Raw genomic sequence first — 14,028 nt, 5'->3', positions numbered from 1 at the left:
GAATAGCAATCAATATACTGGACAATTGATCAGTCAAAATAATTACCACGTCGACAATTTGTAAAGAAAACACATCTATTTAATGATGTCAATATAAATTTATATCAATTCTTTAAAAAAATTGAAAAAAAAGTCCGGTTAACCGGTTAGCGTTTTTGGTATTCGGTATTCGGTCGTTCGAACGGTTAACCGGTTGTTAACCGTTGACAACACTAATTAATACAGATTAATTAAAGTTCTTTGACAGCTCAACACTGCTGCTTTCTAAATGACCGTTATAGACTTTCTGTTTAATAGGTGTCGACAGATATGGATTCTAACTGTTGTAACAAAATGTCCGTCCTTTTTTCCCATGTGATATACCAAATTAAACGTATCACCAGATAAGTGCCACATGAAAAACAGCCGCAGCAAGATCCTTCTCGAACACTTGAGATCAACACCACTTTTTCAGTCTTTAGTTGTCTATGTCATGTTTTATGCTGTACTTGTTTAACCATGGTTTTCGAACAATGATTGGAAATATCGCTTTGGTATCTTTTGCATCTCTTTTAAATACAACTCATCAACATAAACGAAACATTCCATGAGATTTGCGCTATTTGATTTAAAACTGGTAATAAGCTACGAAACTTGCAAATATCTATAAGGTTTGTTTTTATCATATACAATGATGTAACGTTAAAATAATGCGGATTGGTGTATTATTCATAGTACTTAATTTCAAAATTGGTGACACTTTTATCAAGTATTTTAGAAAAAAAAACAGTATTAAAACTACTCTTTGGACATTATCATCAAGACCATGTAATTAATAAAAGTTCACAAAACAAATATGACCCCTCTCTTCAATATCAAAGTATTTGACTTCTTCAAGTTGGTTTTCTAAAATTACAAATGAAATTTTAAATAATGTTTGTCTTTTGATATTTTCATTTTTTCAATGTGTATGTCTGATATTGAGGACGTAAGCCTCGATACATTGTGTTTTATTTAAATCATATTCTTTTTAATAGATTGTGATGTATCCCGTCAGAAAAAAAAAATAAAAGCTATTGTGAGCGGTTTTTAAAAAAAAGACATTAGATTAGTTGTGAAATTTTTCTGTTTTCTTTTTTTTTTATGAAAGAGTAAATCAGAAGGTATTTTAACACAATGTTATACTTGTTATGTATATCAATGTGTAAAATTGCTTTAATTTTGCATAATTTCTAAATTTTTGATTCCTTTAAAATATTGAAACAATATGTTTGTTTCAGTTCATATTTATCATATACATTACATGGGCGAGCGAACTTAGATATGTATATGAAAGCAAAACGTGTCGAGTTTATGATTAAGATAATTACCAAAGTTATATCTTATTTCCGGTAACTTAACACAATTAATTTAAAACTATACAGCAGATTATGACATTTTTCAATCTTTACTTTTATAATACATGCAAGGTTGATATTGCATGAGAGCATATTTTTTGTCAGTTCAATTTCATGAATTGCAAGTAAAACATGAATTTTTCTACTTTCAATATTTGTAATACTACAATCCCCACAACTTGTCAAATAATTCAGTACAAATGTGCAATGTAACAATACAATCGCTTCATTGAAAACTCATGAACTTGCTTTCCATAATTGCTAGTATTCATCTTTACAAATTTTAGCTACATGAAAACATAAGCCTAGTGTTTTTTGTTATATTTTTTAAATTTCATTATAGAGTTTAGTTCGTTCTATGTGTTGATCTAAACGAGAGAGAAAAAAGAGAAGTGTTGAAATATAGAAATATTAAGTTTACCCAACAATATATTCAATCAAATTCCTCTTGTTATCACAAATACATGAAAACTCCTTGTCCCTGTAGTATCGACTATCATTAAAAATCTTATAGATACTTCTAAAAAGTTCGAAGACGTTTGACCTTTAAAAAAATGTTCGTTTTCGATTTCAACGTTTGAATATCGCTTTGTTGATTTCGCCGCAACTTTAACATGCTTTTAATTTTTGTTTCGTCGTAATTTTTGTTAAACTGTTTCGAAGCATTATTAAATTCACATACGATTAGTATTTGAGACATAAAAGATTACAAACAGCCATTGTGCTTTTCTGAATTTCTATCCATTAGGAATGCTAGAAGCCAAGTATTTGAAAATGAAGGATTTGTATGACTCGAACTCAAAATCTGGAATCTCACAAAGTGTGTGATCTGCTTTTGCTCGTATATATCATTTAGCATTTAAAGCATAAAATATAACGACACATTACACCAAACCACCAACCAACCATTATCTTATCCCGCGACAAAAAAAAGTGCAAAATTGACAAATAATGCACATCAGATAATTTGATACATATAAGAAGATAGTTGTATTACTTAAAGATATTAAACAACAAATCATACGATAAGAAATCCTCGTCATATAAATTATCATCAGTGTAACACTTTAAACACTAATGTAATCAGTATTTGTATCATACATAACATGTCTCAGATATTAGGTAAGTTTTTACATCATGATAACTGATTTTATTCGAATTTGGAAATAAATTCATCCATTAGTAATTTGATTATATAGTTTTCCACATTTGAACATCTTCATTATATGGTTTTTATAATGCCTTTTAGTTTATAAATGGCAAAGTTAATCGTTCAATAGTGTATCGCGTGTTCATTGTACCACACGCACGCTTATCTGTGATATTATTGATGCAACTAATTCAACCAAATATAACATTATATCCATTTTACTGCATTACATCAGCAACACATTTCGATAATTAATGTCATAATATTTATAAGACACAAGTATAGCCAAATCGATTTATTAATAATAAACGGTGCCACATCTACTGGATTATATGCGTGGGGTGACAAGAAATGTCGAGTCAGTAATATTCGAGGCTAAAATGTTTGAAAAACGACATAAAAAGGGGGAAAGATACCAGAGGGACGTCGACAGTCAAACTCATAGATCGAAAATAAATTTGACAGCGCCATGGCTAAAAATGAAAAAAAGACAAACAGGCAAACAATAGTTCACATGACACAATAACGAAAACTAAAGAAAAGGCAACACGAACCCAACCAAAAACTGGGGGTCATCTCAGGTGCTCCGAGAGGATAAGCAGATCCTACAATGCACTGACGAGCAGATATTTTATAGAATGTACAAAAGCAAACTAAACTAGGACACGGCAATCCGCCCTTATGGCGGAATGCTTTGAATTAGTTTAAAGAAGACATAATAGATAGGGATGGTGCATATTAAGTTACAAATTTGTGTGTATATGAGCAACATTACAGTTTCCAGGTGCAGGACAGGATCGTCTTGCCATTCCGACATATCTGCGATCACCATTAAATTTTGATGGGATTCATATTGTACAATCTTTATATTTAATGTTGTGGTTTGTCTTTTTGTCTTTTTCGTTGTTTTCCTCGGCGTGGGTATTCATTTTTTTTTTTTTTGAATTGATTGTTTGAATGTTCCTTTGGCATCTTGCGCCTCTGTTAATGATTCGTGACACGAAATCCATTTATGATTTTGAAAAAAAAACACATATGCAACTATTCCAGTCATAATTAGGTTCAATAACTCTGTATGTGACTGGTTTAATTATGGTTATGTAAAATGTACTGGTTACCCAAGTAATAATTTCAAAATATATATATATAGATATTGCATCTTTGTTTCAACCCATCCGTGGTTTCCTTTCGTTGATATAAAATATTATCATAAAATGATTTCATAAACAATCGTATAACACTAATATATATATTAAGTCTTGTCAAAATTTACATCGTGATTAGGTCACGTTGCCATGTTTGTTTTGTTTGATCACGTTGATGACTTAATTAATATCTCCACAATCTTGCTTTATCCTTAATTATCATACGAGTTACAATAACGTGTCATATTTAATTGCAATACAAACAGTTAAATCTTATTGAATTATTTGCATGCGTAAACTAAGTGTCGAACATCCTCTACGTTTGAAATTATTTGGTCGCCATTTTGTTATATGTAACTTCGAAATTTTATCAAAACAAATAGCATGTATCCACTTTCACAGAGGGAAATAGTGTTTAAATATATGCTGCATTAAGGTAAGACAATTATTGAAAAGACATGCATCTAATAATTTTACGATTTTCATCGTACAAATCTTCAAAAATATATATGTCCATGTCGCCCCATGCTATCAATGTTCTAAACTGCATGGTCGGTGCATGTAAATCTTTATTTTTAGTGTGAGAGAATGTTTCTAATAAATATATTGAAGAACATGTGAAAAAAGAAATTTCTTAAGTACAAAAAGACACACTTTGATAAATATTTGAAATATTACTTTTTGATTTATAACTAAATGAATACCGGCATGTCGTGTCGTTATGAACCTTCAACAGTGTCCGCCATTTTGAAAATATAGCTGAAGACTGCCAAAATATGAACTTTTCAAACAAATTTCGAAGCAAAAAGTTTAATACCTGAACTGATATGGTTTGCCATTTACTTTAAATAAATATGTTGTCGATCTTTTTAGAGGTTGGAAGGATATAAGTAACAATAAATTAATTGAGAAAATTGATTTTACAAAAAGGTCCCATTGCAATTTTGTCGAGTTTTAACGAAGATGTCAACGGAGGCTGTGTGGCTATGTCACCTCAATTTTCAAACTTATTTCGAAGCACGAAATCATATTTCTGAACTGAAACTTAAAACATATTTAATTGTAAAAATTTATAAACTGTAAAACGTGGGGTTGGAAGGAAAAATATACTTTATAACAAAAAAGTTATGACCGTTTTATCTATGTACCCCGTTCACTTTCATTGATAATCTATCGGCCATTAATGATATACAACAGAAGTGTAAAAGTCACGTGATGACGGAGATAGTTGGATATGATTAGTTCATGTCGAATTTAGAAAGTCAATCATATGAATTTTTCAATGTTATTGATAAATTATTCAGATAATCTACAAGAACCTTTGTTCGGAAGTCCAACCTCACACTGTATAAACACTTAAATATTTGTTCACATACCTTTGTCCATGCATGTATGATCTTATTTTATTTGTCATTTTTATCAGATATAATGTTATTTTAGTCAAGGTTACGTTTTAAATTTCCGACTGTTAATTGTATGCAAGTCATGATTGTAAACTATCAAATATAGCAATCTGTTAGAGACACACGAAATGAAAACCGCACAATGTAAACTTGATTGTATGTACTGTGAAACTGTAAACCAACTAATTTTTGCGAGCAATTTATTTTTGCGACTTTCCCGCAAATAAAGCAAGTATAAGTTGATGCGAACCTCTCTCTTTCCTTGTATAGCATTAATTTATGATGTATCTGATTAGATAAAAGCCATTCAAAGAACATAAAGAACGAAGGTAGCCGTCTTATGCATATTATGTATCTTTATTATTAATAGCTAAACACAATGATTTTTGATGGTGAATTATCCATCTTTTTGCGTATTATGATTTGTAAAGCAAAAAGTTTGTTTTCCATGCGTTTAAAAAGACATTTAACAATATGGATCAAAAATAATCATATACATGTACATGCCAATATTTAATAATAAGGAAAGCAAACGTAATGATGTTCTCTACTCTGCTTTATGTAACAATCTCTTTTAAAGACTATTATAAATTGAAAGTATACGAATAAATGAATTTTTAAAGCTGGAAAATATAAGGGTCTATGTCCTTGTTTCGAAATATAAGCCATTGAAATTTTTGCTGGAAGTGTTATCTCCAGCTATTTCATACATTTAACATTGGCACCTCTTTTTCCTTTTAAAACTGAAAAAAATTAACAAGGATTTTCGATTATGTTTTTTTTTTTTTACTGTGACGTTAAGAACGTTATTGCTTAAATACCGTGTAATCAACCAGTCCACACTAATAAACAGCTTTTCTATAAAATAATAACACTTAAATTATATAAATTTTATATCCATACATAATCATACAAATTGTTTTATGATATTTAACATTAGTCTAAAATAAGGACAACATATTGACAAAACGTCAAAAATATGCGTGTCAGACGTAACATAATATACAAATTTTAACTTTAGCAGGGGTGTTTGCGTTCTTCAAAAGAGTGTTATATCCGCGATAATTCGAATGAATAATATGCTTTATATGTAAAGTATTGAAATATTAATGAATATGCGATCCTGTAACTATCAACGCTATTAGTGTTCATTATGGTCAGATTTAAGAAAATGTTAAGTTATCAAAATTTCTAGGTTTTAGAATATAAAATTATCTGAAATTTCGTTAACGTAAATTATGGTCATAAAAGTACATAGATACAGTCGGAAACCCGGTTGAAATAGAACAAAAGAATCGAAACTCTTTGTTAGAGAAGGCGATAAATGTGTACTGTAATGTTTACTATAGTGACAAAAATTTTAAAAGTTTATAGAAACAAACAAAATTACAATTTTCTTCTCAATTACGATGTGTTTTATTTTAAAAACACCATTTGCATAAGTTTTCAATTTATCTAGTACATAGTGAAGCAGAACAATTAGATATCAAGTCGACGACATGGGTATATTCCAAGTTGGATGTAGAAAATGCATATCCTCCGATTTAAAAAAAAACATTTACCACGGACGGAAAACATATCAATCTATTAATTCAGTAATTTTCGTGTCTGCTCTTCAATCATGTGACTCAAGAAAAAAATCCAAAAAAAAGTAACAATAGTATCGAAAAGAGACAATCGAGTGCACCTTTTATGTTAAGGTGTGTTTGAATTGAATATTTTGTCTTGATATCGTACAAAGCAAGAATATTTCATACATCATCTCGCTTCAAATTCTATCATTTTTATATATCAAAGCTACAGGTTGACTTTATAACATAAAAAAATCAAAGTGCTAAAAGATGAAATATATATGGGTCAAGTGAAATTCCATTCTAATGAATCACAAAAACAGAGTTGGTGTGTTCCAATAGCTATTTTTTTACTGAAAGTACTTGACGATAGTCTTTCAAGTTGGGTGATGAAAATGCATATCTTCGAAAAATTATATTTTTTTGTCTGTGATAACTAGGGTTTATAGTCTTCAATCACTAAATAAATCTAGTCTGCCCTTCCACGAAATATTTAATTAGAAATTTTTTAAATGTTTATGAATTTTCGAAAATTCCACCTGACAACTGATCAGACAATAGTTTTAAGTTGAATCAATTTAGACAAGATCATTAACTGATGCTCATTAGCTAGTTAATACATTTGTCTTTCAAAATACAACTGACATATAAGGATCGTAAAAGTGCAATGTGGATAAAATAAAATTGGGCCTGCAGCGTGGCTATATACCTCTCCATATCATGCAAGCGAAATAAAAAATATCACCACTTATCATTAATCGCTGTAAAACGTAAACATTTGACGTTACCATTTGAGACGCAATATCGTGCGTAACGTCTATATGTAACAAAATAATCATAAGGAAAGTAGATGTATACGGGCATAATTAATATGCATTGGCATTACAAGGATAAAACTTGTGGATTCCGAATATCTTATGAAAACTGCAAAAGAAGAGCAAACATCCTTAATAAATAATAGAAATATGAGAATTGTAATTTCAGATTGATATGGCCGGCAGTTGTGATAAATTATGTGGCGTTTGTTATACGCAGCACTTGACGTCAGATGCTGTTTATTGGTGTCCTGAGTGTGACGAGGGACTATGCGCGTCCTGCCTTAAATTTCACGCTGCATCCAAAAGTACGCGAAGTCATGATGTTATATCAATAAATGAATTGAATCAATTCCCATCTTTACTAATAGATATAAAGGCATATTGCACTGAACATGAAGGCAAATATCAACACTATTGTTCCACACATGAAAGCCCCTGCTGTCCTAGGTGTGTAACAACTGAGCACAAGTCATGTGATTGGATTGCAATCGATGACGTCATTAAAACATTTGATACATCCGGTGTCTTTGAGAATATGGATCAAAATATTAAAAGAATAAAAGAAAATATAGAAAGAGTTTGTAATGACAGAAATCAAAATCTAACGAATTTCCTAGAACAAAAGCAAAGTATTCAAGCTGAATTTACTGCGAAACGTACGAAAATTATCCAACACCTGGATACCCTTGAAAACAAATTATTGAAAGACTTACAAGCAGCTGAAGAAAAAATAACATTACAGATCAATAATATATTGTCAGAACTTTCAAAACACCGACAATCGACAGAGGAACTAGAAGTGCATGTTTCTGCACTTAAAAATATTTCGCTAAATGTTCAGTCATTTTTAGGATATAGAAAGGTTAACGCTGATATAAGAATCGAAGATAAATATGTTCAATCAATGCTAGAAGATGGTAATTTACAATGGTTAAATTTGGAATGTAAACCGGTTGAGAAATTATTAGACGTATGTTTGATAAAAGTATACGGCCAGATATCTTCCTCGAAAACTCCGTCACGCGTCGAATTAATAACAGTGAACGCACGGCATGCCCAGCTGGTTGTTCCGAAGGAACAACCATTACGAATTATTACCGAGATGAGTCTTATACGGTACAAAAAGATTCACATTCCAGGGAGTAGCAGGAAGAATGATATCAAAGGTTGCACATTTACACCGAAAGGGAAATTGGTATTTGCAGATCACAATAATGGCCGACTTGTTATTTTAGAAGAATCTGGGTCATTAGAATGTGAAATACCCCTATCCTCCGGTCGTCCGTTCGATGTCACGTGCATTGATGAAAACACTGTTGCTGTTTCAAATGCATATGCAACCCAGATAGAAGTTATAAAAATATCATCAAAGCTAAGACGAAAAGTTATCAAAACCACTGGCGGAAGTTATGGTATATCATTCTCCGAAGGGCGATTACTATACTCTGAACTTGGAAAAGGTATCCAAGTAGTTGAACTCGATGACGGCACTCATGGTAAACTTATTCAGAAAGAAGATGAAGTTAACACTTTTAACTATGTAACAGTATCTGAAAATCGCATTTACGAAACCAATCCTGAAGCTAATGTTGTTACTTGCAGAACATCATCTGGTGAGGCATTATGGGAATACAAAGATGACTCGGTTGTCAAAACTCCATATGGTATCACAGTTGACAGCAATTTAAATGTATACGTCGTTTCAAATGGAAATAACAGTGTAATCGTGATATCGCGCGACGGAAAACATGCAAAACGCTTGCTTGGTAAAGGTAATGGGGTAAATGATCCTACATGCATTCATATTGATAAAAACAGAAACATTCTAATGGTAGGCAACGTTGATGGAAACATATATTTATATGATGTTACTTGAAGAATAATGAACAATACCAACACGTTGGATCGATATGAACCAGGACTATAACATTGATTCATGTACAAACACATAAATTCCACAAAAAAGTGTGTGCTTTTACATTGTTGCTGTATATCGCATTTGTTTGTTCGTTGATTGTTGATTGTTTTGTTCATAAATCATGCCTTCAGTTATCTCGTTTGTTTTGGTTACATCTTTCTGGCCCTTTTATAGTTTGTTATGGGGTAAACGTTTGATCATTGTTAAAGAGTGTATGGTGAACTATGTTTGGTAATTTTTATTTCATTTGATCCCTAATTGGAACATAATTACATTGGCACATATTACAAGTTCGTACCTTTATAATATTGAAACAAATAAAGGCAACAGTGGCTTACCGCTGTTTGAAATTCATAAAGCGATTGAGAAAAAAAAAATCCGGGTTACAAACTAAACCTGGGGGAAACGCATCAAATATAAGAGGAGAACAACGACACAACAGAAACACAACAATAAAATGTAACACACACAGAAACGAACTATAATATAACAATGGACATTTTCCTGAATTGGTACAGGACATTTTAAGAAAAAAAAATTGTGGGTTTAACCTGGTTTTGTGGCATGCCAAACCGTTCGGCTGTAATGGCAATGTTTAATATAACATTAAAATGACAACATTACATGATAGGACTACAATACAAATACATGGGAGAATATAGGAAATATAGGACAGAGAAACACACGAATAATAGCTAACAAAAGGTACCAGATTTAAAATTTAATATGCCAGACGTGCGTTTCGTAAAACATTGTATTATTTCTAAACAGATCAAAAATCCGTACAAATAAATACATTGTAACGCAAGTGCTTTTGTTGTTTTAAGATTACATGATATCTCTGTGTATCAACATTTAGCAAGTGTTCACATGCCCATTGGGTAATATTGACTATGGCTACCTACATATGTATGGAAATTATAAACTAACAATGTCTACACCAAATGATTATCTTAAGATAGATATAGAATGTTATTGAACCGGAATACTGGATTGAAGTGTACCATAAGAGAAAGACATCTAACAAAGTTGAGATCCCTTAGAACATTGTTCGGAAGCCATTACTAGTTGGTTGAACGTTGAGGATTTCTGATTCACAGATGATGACGGCTGTGTTCCAATCATCGTAACCACAATCGCGCACTTCTTTTCCCGAATATGACATGCCGAAAAAGACTTAACATCGGGTTCGTATTTATATGAGTCACAAGACTGAGTATGATACTCTGACACTCCCAAGGTACCTTGTATCACTGCCGGTTTTTGGTGGAGTTTTGGTTGCATAGTCTTTTTAAGTTTATCATGTTGCAACCTGTGTACTGTTACAGTAGTTCGTCTTAAGTTTGAATGTCCCTTTGGTAACTTCTGTCTCTCTTTTTGCAATAGTGGGACTGACAAGCCGGTAATTAAGAAATTAAGAAACAAATTCTTAAATTGATATGTCTCCTCTGCAGACAAATATCTTCCTCATAAGTCCGTCTCTGGTGTTATATGTAACTGGCATCTTCTTGTTAATCTATCTTGAGCTAAACACAGGAAAAAAGAAAGAGGAAACACTAGTCAGGAAACTCATTGTTGACTCGTTCGTATTTTCGACCTTTTCCACGACCCTTCTTCCAGAGTTTAGATCAAATTTCTTACAATCTCTGACTCATGTGTGTGTGAGACCAGGGGTTGAAGTCATAAAACTCAGTGCTCGGAGCACAAAAATCATGCTCCACATAAAATGCAACATTTTGATTGCTTGATTTTGAAGTACGAGTACAAAAAACTGACTCGAAAGTTTTATGCCTTCAAGACTTAGATACCAGAGAGATATTCAAAAGTCGACGACAAAATAACAGCGCAATGACAATACGAAACGCATCACCGCGATATAGCCTTGTTGTGCTAATGCGGCGTAAAGCAACAAACAATCAATCAATCAATCAAACAATACGAAACGACAAACAATAATCTATATTGAGAAACATTTACTAAATCAAAATCCAGTGGCGTCTAGCGGAGCAATCGAAAAGCACTACTGTTCTACAGCGGATATTCGCTGTGTTGTTCATGCAAAAAAGAGTAATATGTAATTGTGCTGACCCTAATCCCTCTATCTAATCTTAGACATTGGTGTAACAGAACAACAAAGGAATAAACTAAATTCAGGGAAATAATTCTATATCTATGTGCAGCAAACCCAATAACTTTTACGTTTTGAATACGTGTGTCTTAATAAAACACACACACACAAACAAATACATTAAAACAATTTTGATACATATTAAATTTTTAACAAAAATTTAATGCAATATTTAATTTGTTTAAATAACATAATGTAGATACAAACATGTATTATTTTTTCATATTTAAATGATTATACAAAATGAATTTAAGTCGGTACACATGAGGTATGACACACGTTTGAAACACATAACAAATCAGATAAGATGAAGTTAATAATCAAGTTTCTTTGTAAAGGGGTGATACACTTTTGAATGTGGGATAACTTGGGTCAAAATACGGGATTTGGGATGTATGCAGAAAAATTAGAAGCGGGAAAAAATACAAAAAATTCGTACCATATGACAAGCCTTATACACGGTTCGTCATTAATAGGGGGAAATAATTTATCTTACGTCCTATACATTTCTAGGAATGCGATTGGTTAAAAGCAACCGCGTGGAGACCGTGTATATTTCAATACATGGTTAGACGTGGTGTTACGTTTCTGTATAAAAACAAAACGATACTCTGAAAGATTTCATAAAACAAAGAAATCGATGATGAAAGATTGAAATCAATTCATAAAACACATTTAAAGCTAACAAGTTGTTAGTGTTGGCATTTTTTCTTGTTTAGACTAAGGGAAGTACATTCCCCATTTCCATTCTCAATTTTATCTTAATTCTAACACTATTGAAGACTTGCTCACTAGTCTAAATACCACATTTCAAAAAAAGTCGGTAAGATAAATTCGCTACATAGTGTGCTAGTGACGTTATACGATATATATGGGGACAGAACATTCGTTCTCATCCCATATGGAATTTACTGACCCCATATATACCGTATTAAGTCATTAGCGCAAATTATGTAACGATTCGAGCACACTTTATAAATAATAATGTCGGCCTCAGTTCCGTAATGTTCATAAATTATCACAGGTCAGCAAGATAAGATACAGTTGTCACAATGATGATTATTTCAAGTTATCTGGCGAGAAAAAGAGTAATTTTCGCAGTGTAATTTGTGTCATTGGAACTTGTTTCTTAGCTTGTTCTCCTTTCACTATATCTATATTTTCCTCGGAGACATCGTGATTTACTTTAACCATTAACGCTTGTAGATCTAACCTGCAAAAAAAACAACCAAGATATATTTACACAAATACAGTCTTTATGTTTGTCCATCTGATGAGTTAAGCCTTTTTCAACTGATTTTTATAGTTCGTTCTTATGTTGTACTGTTATACCACTGTCCCAGGTTAGAGGGAGGATTCGGATCCCGCTAACATGTTTAACCCTGCTACATTGTTTTTGTATGTGCCTGTCCAAAGTCAGGAGCCTGTAATTCAGTGGTTGTCGTTTGTTTATGTGTTACATATTTGTTTTTCGTTCATTTTTTTATATAAATAAGGCCGTTAGTTTTCTTGATTGAATTGTTTTACATTGTCATATCAGGGCCTTTTATAGCTGACTATGCGGTACGGGCTTTGTTCATTGTTGAAGGCCGTAGGGTGACCTATAGTTGTTAATGTCTATGTCATTTTGGTCTCTTGTGGACAGTTGTCTCGTTGGCAATCATACCACATCTTCTTTTTTTATATTTAGCTTTCGGTAGTGCTTATTCATAAGTTAAATGATACTTAAATGGTAATAATAACGATTTTGGCATGTTGGAGTATAAAATAAAAATACAATTTTCAGTAAAAATTTTACATTTTCAAATATCAATGCATGAAAGAGAAACATGAGCCTGTAATTATGTGGTTGTCGTTTGGTGATGTATATCACGCTTTTTTTTATTCGTGGATTATTTTGCACATAAATCAGGCCGTTTGAATTGATTTACATTTTTAAAGTTTACTATGCGGTGTGGTTTTTTCATTGTTGAAGGCCGTACGGTAACCTTTAGTTGTTAATGTTTATGTCATTTGCCCAGACTAGTAGAGGGTTGTCATCACACCTTCTTTTTTTTTATTATATAATAGATAATATGTTTTTGAGGCACCATAAATCACGATCAGACCAACTAGGAAATATGCTTCCTCTGTATGAGACCTCTACCAACAAAACCTTGAAAAAGACCTAGATCAAGTACAGAGAAGGGCAGCTAGGTTCGTTGTAAGTGAATACCAAGAGCTATCAGCAGGTTGTGTCAAGTCTTTAATGGAGAATAAGATGGATGACCCTTAAAGATCGCCGCTGCGAAGACCACCCCACCATGGCCTACAAGTTACACAATAAATTGGTAGATATTACCCATCAACCAATTAAACTATTACAAACCTAGAGATTCACGTACCAGAGGAGGTCACCGCATACACCAACAGCGTACTTTAAAAGACCATTACATGTACTCATTCTTCTCAAGATCAAATGGGGAACGGTATACACTACCGGAAAAAGCCACAACATCAGTTACACTAGAAGAGTTCAG

At 32.3% G+C, this 14,028-nt stretch overlaps 1 protein-coding gene and 1 long non-coding RNA gene across 3 annotated transcripts in view; one reads left to right on the top strand and one right to left on the bottom strand.

Moving 5' to 3' along the window:
* Positions 1-2,413: 2,413 nt before the first annotated feature.
* Positions 2,414-9,515, top strand: LOC143058697 (uncharacterized). The gene is made up of 2 exons (XR_012973191.1): positions 2,414-2,498; positions 7,630-9,515. It is a non-coding gene; the product is annotated as an uncharacterized LOC143058697 (long non-coding RNA).
* A 2,153-nt stretch (positions 9,516-11,668) lies between these two features.
* Positions 11,669-14,028, bottom strand: part of LOC143059641 (caspase-3-like) — a 40,743-nt gene continuing 38,383 nt past the window's right edge. For both annotated transcript variants that reach the window (XM_076233162.1, XM_076233161.1), the window contains exon 9: positions 11,669-12,722. In XM_076233162.1, coding sequence (XP_076089277.1) covers positions 12,569-12,722 — 154 coding nt within the window. In that variant the 3' untranslated portion in view covers positions 11,669-12,568. The remainder of the gene's footprint in view (positions 12,723-14,028) is intronic.

Source organism: Mytilus galloprovincialis, chromosome 14, assembly GCF_965363235.1.
Source record: "Mytilus galloprovincialis chromosome 14, xbMytGall1.hap1.1, whole genome shotgun sequence".
Classification (NCBI taxonomy): domain Eukaryota; kingdom Metazoa; phylum Mollusca; class Bivalvia; order Mytilida; family Mytilidae; genus Mytilus; species Mytilus galloprovincialis.
Note: the sequence above shows the minus strand (reverse complement) of the source record. Positions and strands in the feature narration are given on the sequence as shown.